We start from the raw sequence: 24,979 nt of genomic DNA, 5'->3' as shown, positions 1-24,979 counted from the left end.
CCCCAGCTATAAGAACCTGTGTCCATCTTAAAGCCTTGCTGCTGAAGAAGCCCAGCTAGCTCAGTCGGGAGAGCATGAGACTCTTAATCTCAGGGTCGTGGGTTCGAGCCCCACGTTGGGCGAGGAGACTTTTGTGCAAATGCCCGCAAGAGCGAAAACACGTGTGTATAGAGAACAGCAAATGGCGTGTTGTGCAAAGGAAGATGAATGTATGGTAACAGAAACCAAAGTTACACTGTCGTGTCTACACATCTCCACCATTTAATTTGATGATTCTGGACGAAATTTCAAGAGAGCTTAGCAAAAAAGCAACACTCTAGGTTTACCAGCATCCCTACTCTCACCTAGGGTCACAAACTATGGGTAGTGAATGAAAGCATGAGCTCACAGATATAAGCAGCGCAATGAGTTTTCTCCGTCGGGTGGCAGTGCTCGGCCTCGGAGATTGGATGACAAGCTTAGTATTTCAGGAGGAACTCAGATTACAGCTGCAACTCCTCCACATCGAAAGGAGCCTGCTGAGGTGGTTGGGACATTTGAACATCCAGGATGACTTTGAAGAGGTGGTTGGTCAACTCGTCAGGATGGCCGAGTGGTCTAAGGCGCCAGACTCAAGGATAGGCTCCTTCCAGACAAAAGGGACTTCTGGTCTCCAAATGGAGGCGTAGGTTCAAATCCCACTCCTGACATCTACTTTCTTTACTTAAACATATGTTTTCAAGAGCTTCATCAACCTTTGTGTGTTAAACTCAACAAAGTGCGGCTTGTTGAGGTAGCTGTAGGGTTGCTGTGAAATCAGCTTTGCAGCTTATAGGAACTTTTGTAGTGAAGAGCTTTCGTTAACATGACAGAGCTCTGCTTTCTAAGTGGAAGCCTGAATTGAAATCCCGCTTGTATCTGGCATTTGTCATGGAATACCAGAATTGCCACCTCCACCACTGGCACCCTGTGCTTTTCACAGAGGACAGCGGATTTAACCTTAGAACATATAACACATGTGAAAGCTTCCCGAGAAGTCGTGGGGAACTTTATGCTGAATGTAACATCCTTGATTATGAGTGCTTTGCTGGTGGGTCAGTGATGGTCTGGAGAGGCACATGCACTGAGGTATGCACAGGCCTCTACAGGCAAGGCAATGGCACAATGAGTGCAGTTAGGTATGGGCATGAAATTCTCCGACCCACTGTCAGACCCTACGCTGGTGCAATGGCTCTTGGCTTTCTTCCTGCTTCCCGGCCTCATCCGACAAGAGTATGCAGGCAGTTTGCGTGGGGACTGATACCGCTGACTGACACTCCCCACCCCCCAACCCTATATTGGCCTACTTGACCAAAATTCAATACAACACCCCTGGGACATTTAGCTTTGGTCCATCTGACACCACCAGGTTGGAACTCAGACTGTCCAGGAGCTCAGTGATGCCCTGGTCCAGATCTGGGGAGAAGATTCCCCGGGAGACATTCAGTCGTCTCAATCGGAGCATGCCCGGTGGTGTGGCATGCATACAAGGACATAAGAGCTTGAATGGATGATAGAAAAACTTGAAAGTAGCCTGTGCTTTCTTTGCCTGCGCTTGAAATGCTAGTCAACCTCCCCCAGCTATAAGAACCTGTGTCCATCTTAAAGCCTTCCTGCTGAAGAAGCCCAGCTAGCTCAGTCGGGAGAGCATGAGACTCTTAATCTCAGGGTCGTGGGTTCGAGCCCCACGTTGGGCGAGGGGACTTTTGTGCAAATGCCCGCAAGAGAGAAAACACGTGTGTATAGAGAACAGCAAATGGCGTGTTGTGCAAAGGAAGATGAATGTATGGTAACAGAAACCAAAGTTACACTGTCGTGTCTGCACAAGTCCACATCTCCACCATTTAATTTGATGATTCTGGACTAAATTTCAAGAGAGCTTAGCAAAAAAGCAACACTCTAGGTTTACCAGCATCCCTACTCTCACCTAGGGTCACAAACTATGGGTAGTGAATGAAAGCATGAGCTCACAGATATAAGCAGCGCAATGAGTTTTCTCCGTCGGGTGGCAGTGCTCGGCCTCGGAGATTGGATGACAAGCTTAGTATTTCAGGAGGAACTCAGATTACAGCTGCAACTCCTCCACATCGAAAGGAGCCTGCTGAGGTGGTTGGGACATTTGAACATCCAGGATGACTTTGAAGAGGTCGTTGGTCAACTCGTCAGGATGGCCGAGTGGTCTAAGGCGCCAGACTCAAGGATAGGCTCCTTCCAGACAAAAGGGACTTCTGGTCTCCAAATGGAGGCGTGGGTTCAAATCCCACTCCTGACATCTACTTTCTTTACTTAAAAATATGTTTTCAAGAGCTTCATCAACCTTTGTGTGTTAAACTCAACAAAGTGCGGCTTGTTGAGGTAGCTGTAGGGTTGCTGTGAAATCAGCTTTGCAGCTTATAGGAACTTTTGTAGTGAAGAGCTTTCGTTAACATGACAGAGCTCTAAGTGGAAGCCTGAATTGAAATCCCGCTTGTATCTGGCGTTTGTCATGGAATACCAGAATTACCACCTCCACCACTGGCACCCTGTGCTTTTCACAGAGGACAGCGGATTTAACCTTAGAACATATAACACATGTGAAAGCTTCCCGAGAAGTCGTGGGGAACTTTATGCTGAATGTAACATCCTTGATTATGAGTGCTTTGCTGGTGGGTCAGTGATGGTCTGGAGAGGCACATGCACTGAGGTATGCACAGGCCTCTACAGGCAAGGCAATGGCACAATGAGTGCAGTTAGGTATGGGCATGAAATTCTCCGACCCACTGTCAGACCCTACGCTGGTGCAATGGCTCTTGGCTTTCTTCCTGCTTCCCGGCCTCATCCGACAAGAGTATGCAGGCAGTTTGCGTGGGGACTGATACCGCTGACTGACACTCCCCACCCCCCAACCCTATATTGGCCTACTTGACCAAAATTCAATACAACACCCCTGGGACATTTAGCTTTGGTCCATCTGACACCACCAGGTTGGAACTCAGACTGTCCAGGAGCTCAGTGATGCCCTGGTCCAGATCTGGGGAGAAGATTCCCCGGGAGACATTCAGTCGTCTCAATCGGAGCATGCCCGGTGGTGTGGCATGCATACAAGGACATAAGAGCTTGAATGGATGATAGAAAAACTTGAAAGTAGCCTGTGCTTTCTTTGCCTGCGCTTGAAATGCTAGTCAACCTCCCCCAGCTATAAGAACCTGTGTCCATCTTAAAGCCTTGCTGCTGAAGAAGCCCAGCTAGCTCAGTCGGGAGAGCATGAGACTCTTAATCTCAGGGTCGTGGGTTCGAGCCCCACGTTGGGCGAGGGGACTTTTGTTCAAATTCCCGCAAGAGAGAAAACACGTGTGTATAGAGAACAGCAAATGGCGTGTTGTGCAAAGGAAGATGAATGTATGGTAACAGAAAACAAAGTTACACTGTCGTGTCTGCACAAGTCCACATCTCCACCATTTGATGATTCTGGACTAAATTTCAAGAGAGCTTAGCAAAAAAGCAACACTCTAGGTTTACCTGCATCCCTACTCTCACCTAGGGTCACAAACTGTGGGTAGTGAATGAAAGCATGAGCTCACAGATATAAGCAGCGGCAATGAGTTTTCTCCGTCGGGTGGCAGTGCTCGGCCTCGGAGATTGGATGACAAGCTTAGTATTTCAGGAGGAACTCAGATTACAGCTGCAACTCCTCCACATCGAAAGGAGCCTGCTGAGGTGGTTCGGACATTTGAACATCCAGGATGACTTTGAAGAGGTCGTTGGTCAACTCGTCAGGATGGCCGAGTGGTCTAAGGCGCCAGACTCAAGGATAGGCTCCTTCCAGACAAAAGGGACTTCTGGTCTCCAAATGGAGGCGTGGGTTCAAATCCCACTCCTGACATCTACTTTCTTTACTTAAAAATATGTTTTCAAGAGCTTCATCAACCTTTGTGTGTTAAACTCAACAAAGTGCGGCTTGTTGAGGTAGCTGTAGGGTTGCTGTGAAATCAGCTTTGCAGCTTATAGGAATTTTTGTAGTGAAGAGCTTTCGTTAACATGACAGAGCTCTGCTTTCTAAGTGGAAGCCTGAATTGAAATCCCGCTTGTATCTGGCATTTGTCATGGAATACCAGAATTGCCACCTCCACCACTGGCACCCTGTGCTTTTCACAGAGGACAGCGGATTTAACCTTAGAACATATAACACATGTGAAAGCTTCCCGAGAAGTCGTGGGGAACTTTATGCTGAATGTAACATCCTTGATTATGAGTGCTTTGCTGGTGGGTCAGTGATGGTCTGGAGAGGCACATGCACTGAGGTATGCACAGGCCTCTACAGGCAAGGCAATGGCACAATGAGTGCAGTTAGGTATGGGCATGAAATTCTCCGACCCACTGTCAGACCCTACGCTGGTGCAATGGCTCTTGGCTTTCTTCCTGCTTCCCGGCCTCATCCGACAAGAGTATGCAGGCAGTTTGCGTGGGGACTGATACCGCTGACTGACACTCCCCACCCCCCAACCCTATATTGGCCTACTTGACCAAAATTCAATACAACACCCCTGGGACATTTAGCTTTGGTCCATCTGACACCACCAGGTTGGAACTCAGACTGTCCAGGAGCTCAGTGATGCCCTGGTCCAGATCTGGGGAGAAGATTCCCCGGGAGACATTCAGTCGTCTCAATCGGAGCATGCCCGGTGGTGTGGCATGCATACAAGGACATAAGAGCTTGAATGGATGATAGAAAAACTTGAAAGTAGCCTGTGCTTTCTTTGCCTGCGCTTGAAATGCTAGTCAACCTCCCCCAGCTATAAGAACCTGTGTCCATCTTAAAGCCTTGCTGCTGAAGAAGCCCAGCTAGCTCAGTCGGGAGAGCATGAGACTCTTAATCTCAGGGTCGTGGGTTCGAGCCCCACGTTGGGCGAGGAGACTTTTGTGCAAATGCCCGCAAGAGCGAAAACACGTGTGTATAGAGAACAGCAAATGGCGTGTTGTGCAAAGGAAGATGAATGTATGGTAACAGAAACCAAAGTTACACTGTCGTGTCTACACATCTCCACCATTTAATTTGATGATTCTGGACGAAATTTCAAGAGAGCTTAGCAAAAAAGCAACACTCTAGGTTTACCAGCATCCCTACTCTCACCTAGGGTCACAAACTATGGGTAGTGAATGAAAGCATGAGCTCACAGATATAAGCAGCGCAATGAGTTTTCTCCGTCGGGTGGCAGTGCTCGGCCTCGGAGATTGGATGACAAGCTTAGTATTTCAGGAGGAACTCAGATTACAGCTGCAACTCCTCCACATCGAAAGGAGCCTGCTGAGGTGGTTGGGACATTTGAACATCCAGGATGACTTTGAAGAGGTGGTTGGTCAACTCGTCAGGATGGCCGAGTGGTCTAAGGCGCCAGACTCAAGGATAGGCTCCTTCCAGACAAAAGGGACTTCTGGTCTCCAAATAGAGGCGTAGGTTCAAATCCCACTCCTGACATCTACTTTCTTTACTTAAACATATGTTTTCAAGAGCTTCATCAACCTTTGTGTGTTAAACTCAACAAAGTGCGGCTTGTTGAGGTAGCTGTAGGGTTGCTGTGAAATCAGCTTTGCAGCTTATAGGAACTTTTGTAGTGAAGAGCTTTCGTTAACATGACAGAGCTCTGCTTTCTAAGTGGAAGCCTGAATTGAAATCCCGCTTGTATCTGGCATTTGTCATGGAATACCAGAATTGCCACCTCCACCACTGGCACCCTGTGCTTTTCACAGAGGACAGCGGATTTAACCTTAGAACATATAACACATGTGAAAGCTTCCCGAGAAGTCGTGGGGAACTTTATGCTGAATGTAACATCCTTGATTATGAGTGCTTTGCTGGTGGGTCAGTGATGGTCTGGAGAGGCACATGCACTGAGGTATGCACAGGCCTCTACAGGCAAGGCAATGGCACAATGAGTGCAGTTAGGTATGGGCATGAAATTCTCCGACCCACTGTCAGACCCTACGCTGGTGCAATGGCTCTTGGCTTTCTTCCTGCTTCCCGGCCTCATCCGACAAGAGTATGCAGGCAGTTTGCGTGGGGACTGATACCGCTGACTGACACTCCCCACCCCCCAACCCTATATTGGCCTACTTGACCAAAATTCAATACAACACCCCTGGGACATTTAGCTTTGGTCCATCTGACACCACCAGGTTGGAACTCAGACTGTCCAGGAGCTCAGTGATGCCCTGGTCCAGATCTGGGGAGAAGATTCCCCGGGAGACATTCAGTCGTCTCAATCGGAGCATGCCCGGTGGTGTGGCATGCATACAAGGACATAAGAGCTTGAATGGATGATAGAAAAACTTGAAAGTAGCCTGTGCTTTCTTTGCCTGCGCTTGAAATGCTAGTCAACCTCCCCCAGCTATAAGAACCTGTGTCCATCTTAAAGCCTTGCTGCTGAAGAAGCCCAGCTAGCTCAGTCGGGAGAGCATGAGACTCTTAATCTCAGGGTCGTGGGTTCGAGCCCCACGTTGGGCGAGGGGACTTTTGTGCAAATGCCCGCAAGAGAGAAAACACGTGTGTATAGAGAACAGCAAATGGCGTGTTGTGCAAAGGAAGATGAATGTATGGTAACAGAAACCAAAGTTACACTGTCGTGTCTGCACAAGTCCACATCTCCACCATTTAATTTGATGATTCTGGACTAAATTTCAAGAGAGCTTAGCAAAAAAGCAACACTCTAGGTTTACCAGCATCCCTACTCTCACCTAGGGTCACAAACTATGGGTAGTGAATGAAAGCATGAGCTCACAGATATAAGCAGCGCAATGAGTTTTCTCCGTCGGGTGGCAGTGCTCGGCCTCGGAGATTGGATGACAAGCTTAGTATTTCAGGAGGAACTCAGATTACAGCTGCAACTCCTCCACATCGAAAGGAGCCTGCTGAGGTGGTTGGGACATTTGAACATCCAGGATGACTTTGAAGAGGTCGTTGGTCAACTCGTCAGGATGGCCGAGTGGTCTAAGGCGCCAGACTCAAGGATAGGCTCCTTCCAGACAAAAGGGACTTCTGGTCTCCAAATGGAGGCGTGGGTTCAAATCCCACTCCTGACATCTACTTTCTTTACTTAAAAATATGTTTTCAAGAGCTTCATCAACCTTTGTGTGTTAAACTCAACAAAGTGCGGCTTGTTGAGGTAGCTGTAGGGTTGCTGTGAAATCAGCTTTGCAGGTTATAGGAACTTTTGTAGTGAAGAGCTTTCGTTAACATGACAGAGCTCTAAGTGGAAGCCTGAATTGAAATCCCGCTTGTATCTGGCGTTTGTCATGGAATACCAGAATTACCACCTCCACCACTGGCACCCTGTGCTTTTCACAGAGGACAGCGGATTTAACCTTAGAACATATAACACATGTGAAAGCTTCCCGAGAAGTCGTGGGGAACTTTATGCTGAATGTAACATCCTTGATTATGAGTGCTTTGCTGGTGGGTCAGTGATGGTCTGGAGAGGCACATGCACTGAGGTATGCACAGGCCTCTACAGGCAAGGCAATGGCACAATGAGTGCAGTTAGGTATGGGCATGAAATTCTCCGACCCACTGTCAGACCCTACGCTGGTGCAATGGCTCTTGGCTTTCTTCCTGCTTCCCGGCCTCATCCGACAAGAGTATGCAGGCAGTTTGCGTGGGGACTGATACCGCTGACTGACACTCCCCACCCCCCAACCCTATATTGGCCTACTTGACCAAAATTCAATACAACACCCCTGGGACATTTAGCTTTGGTCCATCTGACACCACCAGGTTGGAACTCAGACTGTCCAGGAGCTCAGTGATGCCCTGGTCCAGATCTGGGGAGAAGATTCCCCGGGAGACATTCAGTCGTCTCAATCGGAGCATGCCCGGTGGTGTGGCATGCATACAAGGACATAAGAGCTTGAATGGATGATAGAAAAACTTGAAAGTAGCCTGTGCTTTCTTTGCCTGCGCTTGAAATGCTAGTCAACCTCCCCCAGCTATAAGAACCTGTGTCCATCTTAAAGCCTTGCTGCTGAAGAAGCCCAGCTAGCTCAGTCGGGAGAGCATGAGACTCTTAATCTCAGGGTCGTGGGTTCGAGCCCCACGTTGGGCGAGGGGACTTTTGTTCAAATTCCCGCAAGAGAGAAAACACGTGTGTATAGAGAACAGCAAATGGCGTGTTGTGCAAAGGAAGATGAATGTATGGTAACAGAAACCAAAGTTACACTGTCGTGTCTGCACAAGTCCACATCTCCACCATTTGATGATTCTGGACTAAATTTCAAGAGAGCTTAGCAAAAAAGCAACACTCTAGGTTTACCTGCATCCCTACTCTCACCTAGGGTCACAAACTGTGGGTAGTGAATGAAAGCATGAGCTCACAGATATAAGCAGCGGCAATGAGTTTTCTCAACAAAGTGTGACTTGTTGAGGTAGCTGTAGCGCTGCTGTGAAGTCAGCTTTGTAGGTTATAGGAATTGTGTCTTTCTTCTTTTTCTTATTTCAATAATACATCTAGAATGTCTTAACATCTACTGTGTATAAGACACTAGAGCACTATCATTCCCAACACGCAACATACTGACGATTTGTCACGGCCTAAGGCGTCTCATAGTTACGCAAAAGGCACTCTTTCACGTCCTCATAATACACTCTGGGTTCTCAGTATATTCCAATATAACCTCACTTGTGGCCCTAAAAGATTCTTAGAGCAGAAGTTCAAACCATCCAGTCGAACATAATCACATCAAGGTGTTTGTGATATTAGTGACAACAATAAAATAGCTTCATGTTTTGGCCATCACATAGTGTAATCCAAACCCAGTCAGGTTTTGAAATTATACAGATTTAAGGTGCTTAATACTTTTTTAGGTTTATTATTTTCATTTCACACGTAGAGCACAAGTATAGATTCGTTCCAACCCTCTCTCATTCTTAGAGGCCCACTGTCATTCCCAACATGTAAATTCCCCACGTCTTCACAGTTCCAAGACATAAAATAGTGATGACTTTTCACAATCATCGCAATGTTGCCTGTTGGGATGAGACCCTATTGCCAAGGAACAACATCCGAGATCTCTGTCCAGAAGAGCGCAGTTCTAGGAACAGCTGAGACGCTATATGTGCTGTGTTGTCTTGTGCTTGAGGTGTTTGGAGTACCAACTACAGTTAAGTTGTTACCAGGCCGGGTCACTGCAAGTTGCTCTTCAGTACCACAGTGGTTCTGCTCTCTGTGGACTTTTATTTGCAGGACAGCACATAGACATAAACGCTTTAATTTTTTAGTGAGGAAACCTTGTTTATTCCAGTTCAAGATACAATTAAATAAGCAGGAGCAATCCAGACAAATCTGCACATTGATAAAGTTTATGTACAAAGCAACACACCTGCCATTAACCGTTTCTTATTTAGTTATTCCAATATTTCACTCTTAAAGTAAAAAAGAATGTTGAAAATCTATTTACATTGGTATTCATATGTGTTCTGCTTATTTCATACATCTCCACATATGTATTATAACTATATGTATCAGATAAAAATAGTTCAGAATATCTAAAGAGAGCACTTTTAAGAAATGCTGATTGTGACTTATCAGTGTTTGTTTTTAAAAACATACATCTATCAGAGTCATTTTCATTTGTGCAAAAAATACAACCTGGCAAGAAAAAGGAAAACCAAATGCTTTACAAACAAAAATATAGTGTCAATAATTAATTATTATGACATCTAATGACAAGGTGAATGGTACAACGATTATATTCAACAACAAAAATAAAACATGATTGAAAATAACTGTATGAAGAATGAAAGACAGTTATTGATGGTATCGTAAAACCATTAAAATATATATTCAACTTGTCGTTTCAAAAAGGAGTTTTTCCACAAAAAATGAAAGTTGCTAAAGTTATTCCCATTTACAAAACTGGTGAAAGACATCATTTTACAAACTATAGACCAGTGTCAATACTCTCCCAGTTCTCTAAGATACTGGAAAAACTCTTCATAAAAAGATTTGACAGTTTTGTGGAAAAATATGAATTAATGACAGATAGTCAGTATGGGTTCAGAAGCAACAGATCAACAGCTTTGGCACTGATAGATTTAATGGAAAAGATAACGGAATGTATGGATAATAAGAGGTATGCGCTCGGAGTTTTCTTAGATCTAAAGAAGGCGTTTGATACTGTTAATCATGAAAGTCTATTAAAAAAACTGGAAAAGTACGGGTTTAGGGGAGTGGTTTTGGAATGGTTAAAAAGCTATGTAGGGAATAGGCAACAATATGTACAAATAAATGAATATAAATCTAATTTGATGGATATAGCTTGTGGAGTACCTCAAGGTTCAGTACTGGGTCCAAAAATGTTTATTATGTACTTAAATGATATCTGCAGAGTATCGGAGATTTTAAAGTTTGTAATATTTGCAGATGACACAAATATACTGTGTTCAGGTGTGGAGTTGCCACAGGTTTTGGAAATGATCACACAGGAATTAACGATATTAAAGAAGTGGTTTGATATAAATACATTATCATTGAATCTAGATAAAACCAAATTTATGTTGTTTGGAAACCAAAAGAAAAACATCGAAGTAGAAATATGTGTTGACAATGTATATTTAGAAAGAGTAAATGAAATAAAATTTCTTGGGGTGATCATTGACCACAAGCTCTGTTGGAAGCCACACATTACTTATGTTCGGGGGAAATTGGCACGGGGCATTGCCGTCCTGGGGAAAGCAAAGCATATGTTGGATCAGAAAGCACTGCACATTTTATACTGTGCTTTACTACTGCCATATATGAGCTACTGTGTAGAGGTCTGGGGAAACACATACAAAAGTAACACACAAACAATAATTATAATACAGAAAAGGGCCATTAGATTAATAAATAATGTAGGGTACAGGGACCATACAAATGCACTCTTTGTCAAAATGCAAGCTATTAAATTCCAAGACTTGGTGAAGCTTAAAACAGTGCAAATAATGTATAAAGTAAGAAATAAACTGCTTCCCAAAGAAATCTGTAAATTGTTCATAGAAAGAGAAGGTGGGTATAACTTAAGAGGGAAATGGAATTTAAAAATACAAAGTGCTAGAACAACTTTAAGAACTATGTCTATCTCAATTGCAGGAGTTAAATTATGGAACAGTCTAACAGAAGAAATAAAAGACAGTCAAAACATAAAACAGTTTAAAGTAAAATATAAAAACCTAATTTTAAATAAGTATAAGAATGAAGAAAACGGGGTTAACCCAGGACGGTAATGTTGCTGGTAATGGTGTTGCGGTTCTTTTTTGTTTTTTTGTTTTTTTGTTTTGTTTTGTTTTGTTGTTTTTCCATAACTTGTGTATCTGCAAATATACACATTCTGTATTTTTCATATAAAAGAAACTATACTGTGGTGGGGCTTGCTAATTTCTTGTTTTTGATTTATGTATGTTATGTTTTGTTTTACTTCATATGTTTCATATGTTGTTTGTTTAATTTAAGACAAAAAAAAAATTAAATGAATGAGAGGTAAAACTTGAGGGGGTAGGGACAAATAAGTAAATACTTCAGCCTACTCCTTTTCAAACAAATAATGGAATGATATTTTGTAATGATTGTGAAGGCACATGTTTGAAATGTTTGAAATAAAAATGAACTGAACTGAACTGAACTGAAATGCTTGGAAACTGTGACATTAGTTTGTTCATCTTCACCTGTGGCCTGGATCATGTGATCATAGTGTCAGCTTCTCTGTACTGGATTATTCTGTTTTAATGAGATAACTGACAGTTATCCCAGCCAAACGGCACAAGTTTAGCCACTTACTGCCACCTATAGGTTAAAAGAGAGGTTGAATTAAAGCTCAAATATGAATAATTTCTTGTCAAAAGTCTTTAGCAGGAAGAAAGCCTATAAAAGTCACAAGGGGAATTCAACAAACTCCTGCCTCACTTTGTTCACCTGTGTGCTGTATTCCATGGGCTGGTTGGCTGCAGGACCAAACATTTGGCCTGAAATTACAGACAGTGTCCTAAGCATTTTCCTGTATCCGTCAGACAAAGAGGATTGGGAAAGCCACAACTTTTGCCCTGGCAATGTTATGGTAGAAATATGTCTACCAAGTTTATTAATGCAAAATCCTTGAGTAAAGTGTCACTGAAGGTCTGTGTTGAGGCATCTACTCCAGCAGTGTGACAACTCTGACTTTTAGCTAACTACAAAGTGTTGGTATAGATGACCAGTGTTGGAAATGCCACCAAACTAAAGGTACTTTGATACATACCCTCTGGTTTTCCCAGTTTGGAAAACTGTATTGAAATATATGCAGGGATGGACACCTTGTAACTTGCCCATATCACCTAAATTGTGTCCACTAGGAGACAAAGGAGAAGTTCCACATTGGAAGGACTCCCATACTCCAACACTTAAAAAGTGGAAAGAAAGAATGATTGAGACGTTTCTTGCAAAAAAGATGTTGGGAAGGTTACATCACGCGACTGAAGCTTCGGTGGAAAAATGGGACAGTTTTTGCACCTATTTGTCTACCTGAAGCGGACGTTCCAGCTTAATGCAACAGATGTTAAAACCTCACTGTTTTGTTTTGTTTTTTCTTGTTCTTTATTGTTGTATTTTTGTTTTTGTTGTTATAAAATGCAAAATCTAATAATTATTAAAATTATAAAAAAAGATCAATGGACAGGTGTCGCTTTAACTTTGGTTTTAATTGATTAACCTGAAAAGCACTGCTTGTCTTGCCTGCCCTGATGCCATCACATCAAAAAGAGAGTTTCCCATTTCTGGCCCATCAAAATTTTGTGATTTTGTCAAAGCTATTAGTTTCACATTAACATAACAGTGTTGTCAGCGCTGTGATGTATAGGATTATGGCACTATGATTGTGGTACTAGTACTGCTACTGTATCATCAACTGTAAAAAAAACAAACAAACAAAAACCCCAACATTGTCAGAATCAAGCCGCCTTGACCTCAAGCACGAGCCTACAACAAAACCATTGACTCTCTGTTGCCCAAGGATTTTTTTTTCTCTCTCATATTGGTAAATGGTAAATGGCCTGTATTTGTATAGCACTTTTCTAGTCCTTAAGGACCCCAAAGCGCTTTACACTACATTCAGTCATTCACCCATTCACACACACATTCACACACTGGCGATAGCAAGCTACATTGTAGCCACAGCTGCCCTGGGGCGCACTGACAGAGGCGAGGCTGCCGGACACAGGCGCCACTGGGCCCTCTGCCCACCACCAGTAGGCAAACATGGGGTTAGTATCTTGCCCAAGGATATTTGGCATGCAGCCAGGATGCAGCCTTGGGATCGAACCACCGACCTTCTGATTAGTGGCTGACCTGCTCTGCTTTACAAGCAGTCAGTATCTCTCTGTGCCCTGTTAAGCATCTTGTGGAGATTCATTGCGGCATGCCTTCGATTTCTCAGTGCAATCTCAGTCTCTTCTTAATGGCCTGCAATAGTCTTCAGTCTTGTCTTCATTAAAGTGTCCTTTTCACCCTGGTTGTCATGGTTGTGATTGTGAGGGTATGTGCACAAATAGGTTATATAATGCTTTGATTAGAAATATATCCATGCTTCTATCTCAAGTAATTTCAAACTAATACTTCTTTGGTGTCAAGTCTCTTTTACCATATCTGCTCACAGAAAAAATGTCTTTCCTCATATTATTTAGTTTCCTGGATTATAAAAATGAAAGTGAGCCATGCAAGTAAAATATAAAGTGACACTATACTATGTAGTCTACTGAGTTGGTTGGATGTAATCTCTCTTCGGGCCACAGAAATTGCAGAGTAAAGCAGAATCTGCAGTTCAAAAAAATGCTATTTGTAGTTGATGTCCATGTCTGTTATCTCTTTAACAGTCTTTCTGCATTTACTGCATGGTGATTCTTGTGCAATGTTTTTACAGCAATGATTATTAAAAAAAAATACTGTTGCTTGGCATTACTAGTGCTTAAATACCCAGGGCACAATTTTTAAAGTAATAACATCTTAAAATGTAACCTGTGTACCAGTAGTTTTTGTGTATTATACGAGAAAGTTTTACACATAAATGGGTTCCTAACATCCTTTCTCTCATGTAAAAAATGACTCAGCCGTGTATTGTGTTTTAACTTCCTCTGGGAAAAAATAAATAAATCAAAAGCTATCAAATGTTCGCTGAAACACACCTGAATCGTTTCATTCTGGCACATACTGTATACAGAAAGATCTTTTGCGCATCTCTCACAAGGACTTTCCTTTAATAATGAGAAAATTAAATCTCACTCACAGGTAGAATATATGAAGTTTATAGCCAGAATTTTAGTGACTGAAACAGAGTACCAATAATTTTAAAAACTGACACTGAGATCACGGTGAATATTGTTATAACCTTTAGATTTATTTAATGTGCATTTGTGCATATGTATATTTTTTATTGTTTCAGTTTGCAATGTGCAACACCAGCCATTTTCAGCAGAGTTAATCATCTGGTGCCATACATTTAGCTATATAGCTTTCGTGTAACAATACACCAGTCTGGTTCACAATTATAATATTTTTCTACATTTTATTTTAATGTTAATCCAGTTGTAAATACTTGCTTTTTTAAAGTGTAAAGAGTCACCTCACAGGGCCATAATGCTACAAATGAAGCAGTCAAAGAAGAGATCCCCCCGTTCACACTAAACTACATCCTCTCACATGCTTCTCTCTCACAAAGCGACTGTGAAATAAAACAAGCTATCTAGTAAGGGCTTCCTTCCTTTTTCTGCTGCTTGTGTAACTTTTTTGTTGCTTTATTTGGATTGGACCTTTATTCTTAATCATGACTGTGCTGCACTGGCAAGTATGCATTGCACTAGTCTGCTTATGAGTATAAACGTGTGTTGATTGTGACATGTTATTTTATTATCATGAGATTAGGTTAATTTATCATGAATAAGCATGAATTGTTGTTTGTATTTCTTACCTATTCAGGACGTACTTTGCCTCTCATCCCATGACATTTGTGGTATTAATATAGACTATAGATTGAATGATTGCTGTACACTTAGGTCCATAATTTGTTAGGCAAAGACACATTTTTTTAGTTCTTCGTTTTTACACTACCACCACAGTGAATCTTAAATCAAATAAGCCAAAATGTAATTGAAGTGCAGACCTTCAGCTTAAATTCGATGGGCTTAATAACAAAAAAATTATGGAGACTTTTTTTTTTTTTTTTAAATACAGAATCACCCATTTTCAGAAGCTCAAAATTAAATTAACACTTGACTGATTGAGCAGATTCGTGGTCAGGTGAGGAAATGTTTCCTTTACTTTTTATTTTATCTGTAAACATGAGTGCCAAAGAGATTTCAGTGCAAGTGAGGGAGGCCACCATTAGGTTGAAAAACTAGAATAAACCTATCACAGAGAGCACTTTAGAGATGGAAAAATCAGCAGGGTACAAACTACTTTAACACTCAGGAACAGGAAGCCAAGATTATTTTTTTTTTTGAAGAAAACATCTAAAGAAGCCTGCACAGTTATGGGGAAAAAACAGTTGTAAAGATAAAACCAAGATTAATTTGTACCTTGGTGGGAAATATAAATGATGGTGAAGGAGAAAATCAGCTGATAATCCGAAGCAAACAACATGTCAGCCATGATTGAGGCAATGATATTGCTTTGATATGGTCCTGTCTTCTCTCTCTCTCCCCTGTCCGTTTGAATATGGAGATGGATCTAAACGAACCAGTGTCCTTCAGTGGCAGGTGTGGTCACAGGAAACCCTGAATGGGCACACCTGTCTCTTATCTTCATTCAATGCAGTATTTATACTCCCAAAACCACAACCTGTCACCAAATTGTTAGCCTACTAATGTGGGAATATGTTGGAAAGTCTGTCTCATTCTCAACTGGATATGTGCAGATCTGTCTGATCCACTCTCCCCTTGCTCATTTCAAAGACTTTAGTATTGGATATCCAAGACCTGAACTAGTCCCCTTATTACTGAGCTCTACAGCTTGTTGTCGGTTCTGTCTCCCTATCCTCAGCCACAACTAGTGGTGGACTTGGCTGCCCCTTCCTGAGCCTGGTTCTGCTGGTTTTAAAGGGAGTTTTTTTCCCTTGCCACTATTACCAAGTACTTGCTTATAGTATATCCTGTAGGTCCTGTACATGTAGTGAACTGCCAATAAAAATCTTTAAAACTGATTGCTGGGGTTTTCTATCTGTTATTGCAGGATTTTACTTTACATTAACAAAGCGTTGTGAGGTAACTGCTACTGTGATTTGGTGCTATAGAAATAAAACTAAATTGAGTTGAACTGTATTAAACTTACCTGAACATCTTACCTCACACTAACCCCTGCTGTAGGGATTCCTAGCTGTTGTTCATCTGCCCATTAAAACTGCAAAACGTTTTGAGCTTGTCCTGTGTTTGTGGCCTTCTGGTGAACTTTGACAGGAATATTCTTCAATGATCAAGTCAGTCACCTGATCCCAACACAATAAAGCATGCTTTTCAGCTATTAAATACAAAACTGAAGGCAGACAGACTCACAAACAAGCTGCACCTCTAAACTCTACACTCTCTTCGTCAAATCCAGACTTTTTAGTTTATCGGCATTTATTTGTCAAAGCCAACACACATTGTTTTATATTTAGACAGACTATCTCCACAGAAGTCCCCCTAAAGTGCGCCTATAGTGAAGCTTTAGGGACTTTAGGGGGATTTTCTTTCCTATAACATTCCGTCAGTATAGTTGTGTTTTTATTCATCCACAATTATTGTAGTTTAGGCATGCATACATGCACATAGTGAGCTGTCACTGTTCACAAAAAAAGTCATGCGTTTCAGCTTAAATATGTGTCATGTGAGGCTTTTCCTGCCCTTTCCAATTTTTTTTTTTTGGACGGAGGGGGGGGGGGTGTCTGACGATACGTTTCATAGGAGAGTGCATAGTAGGTAATATCCGGGGGCAGGTCTAGAGTAGAGTGGGAGTGTCTGCGCTCTGCTGTCCTTCCTACCAGAAAAACGGTGGATGAGACCCACATTGCCACACACTGCAGAGGACAGAGCGGGACTCAAACACCATCGAGGAATATGTCAGCTGTGTCACGCACCGAGGGACGCATAAAGCCGCCGCGCAGCGCAGTTTCTGCACATCCACTGCCTCTGCTTTAGTTTAGCAGACAAACACAACCCCGTTTAGCACTTATGCTTTGCTAAAAATCTCTTCTGCTGCTGCTTCTGGTCCATTCCTTTCCCTCCTCCCCTCTCTTCCTGCTCCTCCTCCTGCTGTGTGCCGTCCCGTCGCCAGGATGGACAAGACGCTCTGCAGTCCGCATCCCGGGACCAACAAAACAAACTCTTCCTCCGCGGACCTCCGCGGGAGCTCATCATCGAGGAAGCCCGGTGGGCGGCCCGGGTCGCACAGCCCCGGCTCCGGCTCCCTGGGAGGCTCGGCTGTAGCGGGAGGCAGTCGGGCAACTGTGCTGGGGAACAGCATGAATTTGCAGCAACAGCAGCAGGCGCGCAAGAGGCAGCTGGAAGGAGTCCTGAGCAAATACACCAACCTGATCCAAGGCTGGCAGAACAGGTAAGCACGTGGATGGGGTCGGGGACGTTTGACACATGATTTAGTTTCGGTTCATGCCCCAGGTGAGGCTTCGTGTTGTTATTTGCCCCGTCCACGTTGCACTTTTACCACCACGTCACTGCGAGGGGGAGGGGGTTCAAAATCACACAAGTCTGGACGCCTGCTGATGAATTAGTTTGTTTGATCGCTGTCTTCATGGGCTGACTTACATAATGGGCAAAAGAGATGTTAGAAAACAAAAACTGTCATTAAATAATACTTATAATAATAATCCTCTAAAATTCTTGTAATTTCCAGTATATTATGTTATTATATTAATTGCTAAAGTATTTTCAGAAACATCAGATTTGCTGCTTTTCTTGGTCTGTTCTTATAATAAAGTTAATATCTTTGGGGGTTTTGAAAGCCTGGTTTCCTAACTTGCATTCTCAGAACTCAGAGTAAAAGTTTTAAACTATTTTGGAACACTTGAGCAATAATTTAAAAAATGTATAAATTAAATTAGGATTCGAGATTACTCAACTGAAAACAATGATGGAATTGGAAAATGCCAAAGTAATTAATCATTTGTCAAAGTTGGTGCTGATTCATCATCTGTCAATACATTTTAGAGCTACTGGATTAATTGTTCCCCCTTTAAAATAGCCCTCTTAAATTCTTAACTATCGATCTCATTAAAGATATTGGTTTATTAAAAAAAAAAAAGTTAGCCATCCATCTGTTTTCTGCTACTTATGTGGGTCTGGGTTGTGGGGGCAGCAATCTGAGCAGAGATACTCTTCCATCTCTTCTGGAGGGGAACCCAAGGCATTCCCAAGCCAGCTGAGAGATGAAGTGTCTTCAGTGTTTCATGAGTTTGTATCAGGGCCTCTTCTCAGCATGACATAACATAGGGAGCCATCCTTATGTTGTGGCAGAGTACTGAATGGTTAAGTTGGCGGTAAACATTAGCCTTCATTTTTATTACATGTTATAAGTGCGCTTCAAACAACACGACTGATTACAGCAGTGGTTCTTAAACTTTTGCCACTACACATCTAGTTATAAGAGAAACGGCTACTAAACTAACTAATAAAAGGTGCTTAGATGGTGTTTTTCTTCTCAATTTGACAACTGAAAGTGTCATTCACCTATTAAATCATTTATACAAGTGCTTTTCTATGACTAAGCACTTTAACCTAACATTGGGTCAGGGGAAAACTGGGCTTCGGTATCTTACCCAACAATACTTTGACATGCAGGTTGGTGCCAGGGGTCAAACAACCGACCTTCACATTAATAGACGACACACTATACCAGGTAGCACAACGCCATCAGCACACTCTTATTTATTTTCCCCAGAAAAATCGAATTAATTCAGCCATAGTTTCTAGTATTTTCCTCCAGCTTGTGCAGGTCTCCACCTTTAGCAGCTCTGTGGCCTTCACTACAACTGAATAGGACTGAAACTGAAGCCAATCAGATATCATGCAGTTTGATTAACGGGAAAGTGCCAAACGACTAACTAACAATCATTGTTACTTTGTTTTAACCAACTGGTGTTTGGCTAATAAAATGTGGATAACACAAAGGTCAAGGTGGACAAAATGAAGTCTTGCTGACATTAAAAAAGATTAGAAAGGACAATGAAAAGTGGCTAACGCGCAAGAATGAGACCCTGCTGCCACAAAGTGTTTGTGTTTCCTGAAACTGTGGACACACTGTACACTTACGCCTGCCCGTCTGTACAGGTTTTTGCAGTTGCTGATCTGTACTGATATTATTCCCATATACTGTGACAATCTGTAATTCCGCTGCTCCTGAATCAGTGCAGGCACTCTTGTAATGAAGTATATAACATCTTCACAGCAGTGCAATTCTCAAAAAGTGCCTGTACCTCATCCAGAATTTATATGCCATCACGCCGCCCTGTCCGATTTCCTCATCTCAGACACAGACAAATACAGAGAGAGGTTTTTATGAGAAGCTGTGTTTTTAATTTTAAGTCAATGTGAGTCACATGTGAAACATCTTCCCCTGGGTTGGACTTTCTTTTCATTCTTGTTTTTCTTCCCCCCGCGGTCTGAACAGCTAACATGAATTATGCAGGATCTCTGCGTTTGGCAGTGCAATTAGTTTTGTGTGTGGGTAAAGAAGAACTAAGCGACTTGGAGCATCCCATTGTGTACAGTGGCACTGCTGCAGAGGAGAGGGAAGCTCACGTTGTGTGGGGTTTGTTTGTGTTGAGGGGCGGTGTAGGAAGGCGGAGGAAAGACTGACTCGTCCCTGCTCTCCCATCAAACTGACAGACGATGCAACGAACTGCATCTTGATACGTACCCGCAGGAACACTTGTGGGACAGCGAGACAAACCTTCATTTCAGAGCGATCAAAGCGAGGTGGCACTGATTAAAGGAAGCCTTAAATGTGCGTGATGTTCTCGTGGGATTTGTCACATGTAGCCTGTGAAGCGCGTTTTAATCAAATAGTACGGTCTGCCATGTGCACGGGTGTGCTGATTTCTGATCTTTGTACAGACGAAAGGGCATTACCAAATTGGTTTGGCCTTTGTGGGTGATGCTGCCTGTCCAGTGTCAATTTCAAAGTGCCTATAGGGTAAAGGTGTAGCTTCGCAGGAGAGAATCCTTTAACTTCATTGACTTGAGCAAGCGCCAAGACCTCAAGCTGAAAGAGTATTTCAGCACAGACGGGGAGCAGCGACTAAAACATCTTGAAAACATAGCCTGGAGCTGAGATGGCTTTTAGTTTCCATTTAGATTGTCTTTGAAACTATACTAACATGGGTCAGTAGGCTTATTGCTACTGCTCATAGCCCTAACATTAGTAATGATGACAAAATGTACAAAGTAGTTTCATTTGAATTCAAATTCATAATTTTTAAATTGTATTTTTTGGCTCTTGAAGGAGGAAAAGAGTTTAGCAATCAGACTTTGCTTTGCTCTGTTTTTGTTTTTTTTCACGTACAGAACACTGCCACGATGTGACTAATCAAAGCAGTGATGATTATCTCTACCTGAAATTCAGTTAAAGCTATATAAGTGAATTAAGGTGATTCCTGGAGTCATCTTATTATCACTACCAAGAAGGACTGTTTGATCCTCTGTTTGCTTGTAGGATAACTTTAAATTAAGAATGTGTTTCCAGAGCTGGGGCTAGAAGTAATAAAGTTTTAGAGTTCTGGATGTGGATTTAGGAATTTTAGTGCACTCTCTTAATAAAAGACGAAAGTTGTCACTGAGAATCCAGAAATTAATCAAGTGCAACATTCAACTAGTAAGACAAATTTTCTGCTCATGAATGGAAGTAAATAACTTTAATTTAGTGTCTAATCCAAAAAAGAATGCTGTGCATGCCTTTTTTTTATGCTTTTGTTTTTGTCAAACAGTAAATTAGAAAATTCATGGATAACAACAATAACTATATTTTAGCATTAAAACTGTCATTTGGATTAAAGAGCTTGTGCATGCTGGTGGATTAACCATTACAGAAACATAAAAAAATATTTTGGTAATTACCAGTGCTTTTAATTTATGGCAGCTGTGACATGAACCTTACATTGTGTGGTGCTCTAATAAATGTAAGCACTGTAAACACCATGCTGAAGTAAGAACAAATCAGCAGACACTGTCTTAATGTTCTCAGGGAAATGTAATCTTCTGGATGTAGGGAGTCCGTTTATGGATGGTGTGGAACACGGTGCAATCTGCCAGGAGCAAATCGACTTTCACTTTCAGTACTTGTGCTTCTGTGACTGTAGAGATAACACTGCGAAGGGGATGATCAGGATCTGATCCATTCCCACATTTCATTGCGTCACCAGGCACCTGTTTCGGTGTAAAAAACAGAGACAATGAAAAGGGGAGTTTTACAGGAGAAAGAAATGATAGAAACAGTCATATGGAGCACTTATGCATCGTCTCCATGAGAATTCCCCACAAAGGTGGGATCTGCAACTTGTTGTTTAAAATCCTTGAACTGTGGTTCAGCTTTGCAGCTGCCGTCTGTGACATCCTGCAGTTGCAAACTCTTAGTATCAAGAAATTATTATGTGCACTTAGGTTTGTTGGCTTTGCAGCTAATGGTGTCGCTGCTGGCAGAGAAGCCACACTTGGTCTTACAGGCACGTTTCTTGACTCTTAAACTCTGAACTTTTACTGCAGATATCAGTAAATAAAGTAAATGAACATGATTGCTGTGAGCTCTGTGCAGAGATTTGCAGGTATGGGTAAAAGAGGGGTGACTCACTGGAGGATGCACCAACAGATAGCAGTTTTTCAAAGGAATCTGCTGTAGTGGAATATTCATTTATTCTTTTTCTTCTTCTTTTTTTTTTTACAGCATTATATGCAATTGCATTTTGAGATGATTTAATATTAAATATTAATATTTAGCTTAAATTGCAGAGTTATCCAAAGAGTGCTTAAAGTACAATTGAAATCTGCCATGTTAAACCTTTTGCACTCTTAAGTTTGATTGGATCACCCATGAAGAGGAAAACATGGGTGATCCATGGGTTGACATTCATAATTATTCTGTAAATCTTGCATTGACCGGAGTTTTCACCCTTGATGGCTTATTTTAATGTGTTGTGCTGTGAAAGGCCAATATGTCACAAACCCAGGAACACTGAAACAATTAACTGGAAGTACTTGTAGTCCTTTCATTAAAGCAAAACAAAACAAAAACAACAAACTCCCCCACCCCACCCCTGAAAAACTGTAATGTTGATAATATGTCAACATGAAGGTCAGAAAGCATTACTTTTGTTATTGTTTATGGTATTTCTATTTTTAGCTCGTTTTAAAGCTTTTAAAGCAGAAACCATTGCAGCCAATGTAATTATTTTTAAAATAATCTATTCCAGCAAGATTATTTCTTTAGAATATCTTTAGTAAAAATGTCATTCTGCTACAGCAACGTTTTATTTATTTATTTAATTTCAAGATTATTTAGTTTTGAAATGAATCAGGACTGAATGGTGGGTTCACTGTTGTGTTTTGAGCCTTTGTTCATATTTCTTCACAGTAAGTGATTTTTACACCCTATGCTGTAGTTCTCTATCTTTCTCTGAGCTCAGGAAAGCATTTGCTGTCACCTGGGATAAAGATTTATATTATATATATATATTATTAGAGGTTTACTATGGGAGGGGGCCTGTAGAGAAATATAAATCAGCTAGGTTAAAAATGAAAGGCTTTTTGCAGCCGGACCAGATTTTAAAATGACCCGTTTCTTTTATACCTGTGAAGGAAGACGATCAGATGCTCCATCCTTCCTCAGGTTGTGTTCAGCTCACAGTTAATATCCGTAAGTGCCCGCAGCGTAAAAATAGAAACGTTTGAAGGAGGAGAGGCCGTGCCCCGGTGGAAGACATTGTTTGAGTAATTACATTGTCAGTCACGTTTCATCACGTGGAGGAACACAAAGTGTGTGTGTGTGCGTGCGTGTGTGTGTGTGCATGTTTGGCAGGCCGTGTCTTGGTGGGCAGGAGACCTGAGTGGAGCTAATTCTGCCACTGTGTGGGCGGCCATGTGTCAGCGTGAAGTACCGTTATGTTGAGTAGGTGCTGTGTGCGTTTGTGTGAAGAAAATGTGCTAAGTAGTCAGTTTTGTTTATATATGCACATATGAAATGCGTGCTATACTTGTAAGGATAGTAAATGATTCAAACCCTTTAAACCTAAGCATTGATGACAGTCACAGTCAGTGTAATATAGTAATAATCATTTATTATAACACTGTTGTAATAATGGCAGTGTGACTTTAATAATGTGCCATTATGGGAAAGCTAGTGACACATTTATACCCAGATGAACTGATGAAAGGAAAGATTTTGGAAGGGAAGAAGTTTAATGTGCAACAGAGCAAATCAGCTCAAAGTTTGCCTGAAGGTGCTGTAGAGATTAATTGAAATGCTTATCATAAAAAAGTGGTTAATAAGAATAAATGGTCTAAGGCAGTGTATACAAAACCAATAAACAGATGGGGTTGTTAACAAGAGTTTCAGTATTATAAGCATTGAAACTGCAGAATTCTGGAAAGCCAAAAACCCCCCAAGAAAAAACAGCCTTCTTTCAGCAAGTCTTGTCTCTGTCATAAGCTCCTCCCACCAGCGTAAGCATACGCATCTGTGTCATACGTGTGAAAAATGCAAAGGCAAAAGTCAACACACAAGAGCAGTACTTACTCCTCTGTTTAATTTTTTTAATTATCAAGCGCCACCGATCGTTACACAATCTCACATGAAAGAAAAAGAAAAGACAAAAACATCACAAGCCACGTCTTCTACACTCCAAAGAGGGCGAGGCATTTCTAGTTTCCTCTCAGATGACCTCAGTTATAAAGGATCAGTTATGTTTCTCAAAAAAATGAAAGAAAAATCACATGGTTCAAAGTGTTTTCTCTAGCTGCCTGCGTGTGTTTCCTCCCACAACCTAAACATATGCATCTTAAGTTAGCTGGTGATTCTAAATTGACTGCAGCTGTGGGAGTTAGGGTTGGGTACTCTTTACATTTTGAACCCATAGTGGCAGCATGAATTGGCTACTATGCTCGGCGGTAACTTTTTAGTGCTTATTTTGAAATAATAAATGTACATTTTTGTCTTACAAAGCAAGTCCATACTTCTCGACTGAAACATTTTATTTATTGACAACATTTGTTCGCTCTGACAATGTCTGACGTTGACGTTGCTATCAGTGTTTGCATACAAAGGTCTTTGATATAGTTCCTCAGATAGCGTGTTGCTTTCCCGTCAATACAATGCTGGTAAGAAATTTCAATACAGCCAGAGGAAGAATGCTGAGTTTAAATGTCAAACAATAAAGTGGAGGGAAAAAAGGCCAGTTTCTCTGACGACAGCTGATCCAACTTCCTAATTAATTACCTACTGCGATATTGACAAAGTGCCCAGAAAATGTTTCATTATCATCTATGGGTTAACTTCTCATATGTTGATGGCCAATATGCTAAAGTTAGTTGGAAACTTATGAGGCTATAAAATAGGTGGACTGGCAACAGGCCTACACCCTGATTATTACTGTGTTACAGTTGGAATGGTCTCCCTCTCTGAAGTGTATTTAAGATTACTTTGGGATGTTTTTATATTTAAGGAAACCAAGTAGCACAATCATTTTAATATCAACAAAAGTCCTTACATGCACTGACAAAAAGTGTGGCTGAATATGAAGGAGATCATTAATATGCCATCTATCCTTCGTATGTCCCAGATGCAAACTTTGCACAGTGTCACAAAGATTAATAGAGGAAGTGTTGTTTGCAAGCTGCTTGTTATTCAACAGTTGATTATCATACACGGTGTATGTTGTGTTCGCATGCATAAGAGGAAGTGTTGTCAGACAGGTTTTGTAACAAACACAGAGCACAGTCAAACTTATTTAGAAG

General features: G+C 41.7%; 1 protein-coding gene across 2 annotated transcripts in view; it reads left to right on the top strand.

Moving 5' to 3' along the window:
• The first annotated feature begins 16,987 nt into the window (after positions 1 to 16,987).
• Positions 16,988 to 24,979, top strand: part of osbpl10a (oxysterol binding protein-like 10a) — a 94,968-nt gene continuing 86,976 nt past the window's right edge. For both annotated transcript variants that reach the window (XM_080862525.1, XM_080862524.1), the window contains exon 1: positions 16,988 to 17,576. In XM_080862525.1, coding sequence (XP_080718651.1) covers positions 17,299 to 17,576 — 278 coding nt within the window. In that variant the 5' untranslated portion in view covers positions 16,988 to 17,298. The remainder of the gene's footprint in view (positions 17,577 to 24,979) is intronic.

Source organism: Rhamphochromis sp. 'chilingali', assembly GCF_963969265.1.
Source record: "Rhamphochromis sp. 'chilingali' genome assembly, chromosome: 17".
Taxonomy (NCBI): domain Eukaryota; kingdom Metazoa; phylum Chordata; class Actinopteri; order Cichliformes; family Cichlidae; genus Rhamphochromis; species Rhamphochromis sp. 'chilingali'.
Note: the sequence above shows the minus strand (reverse complement) of the source record. Positions and strands in the feature narration are given on the sequence as shown.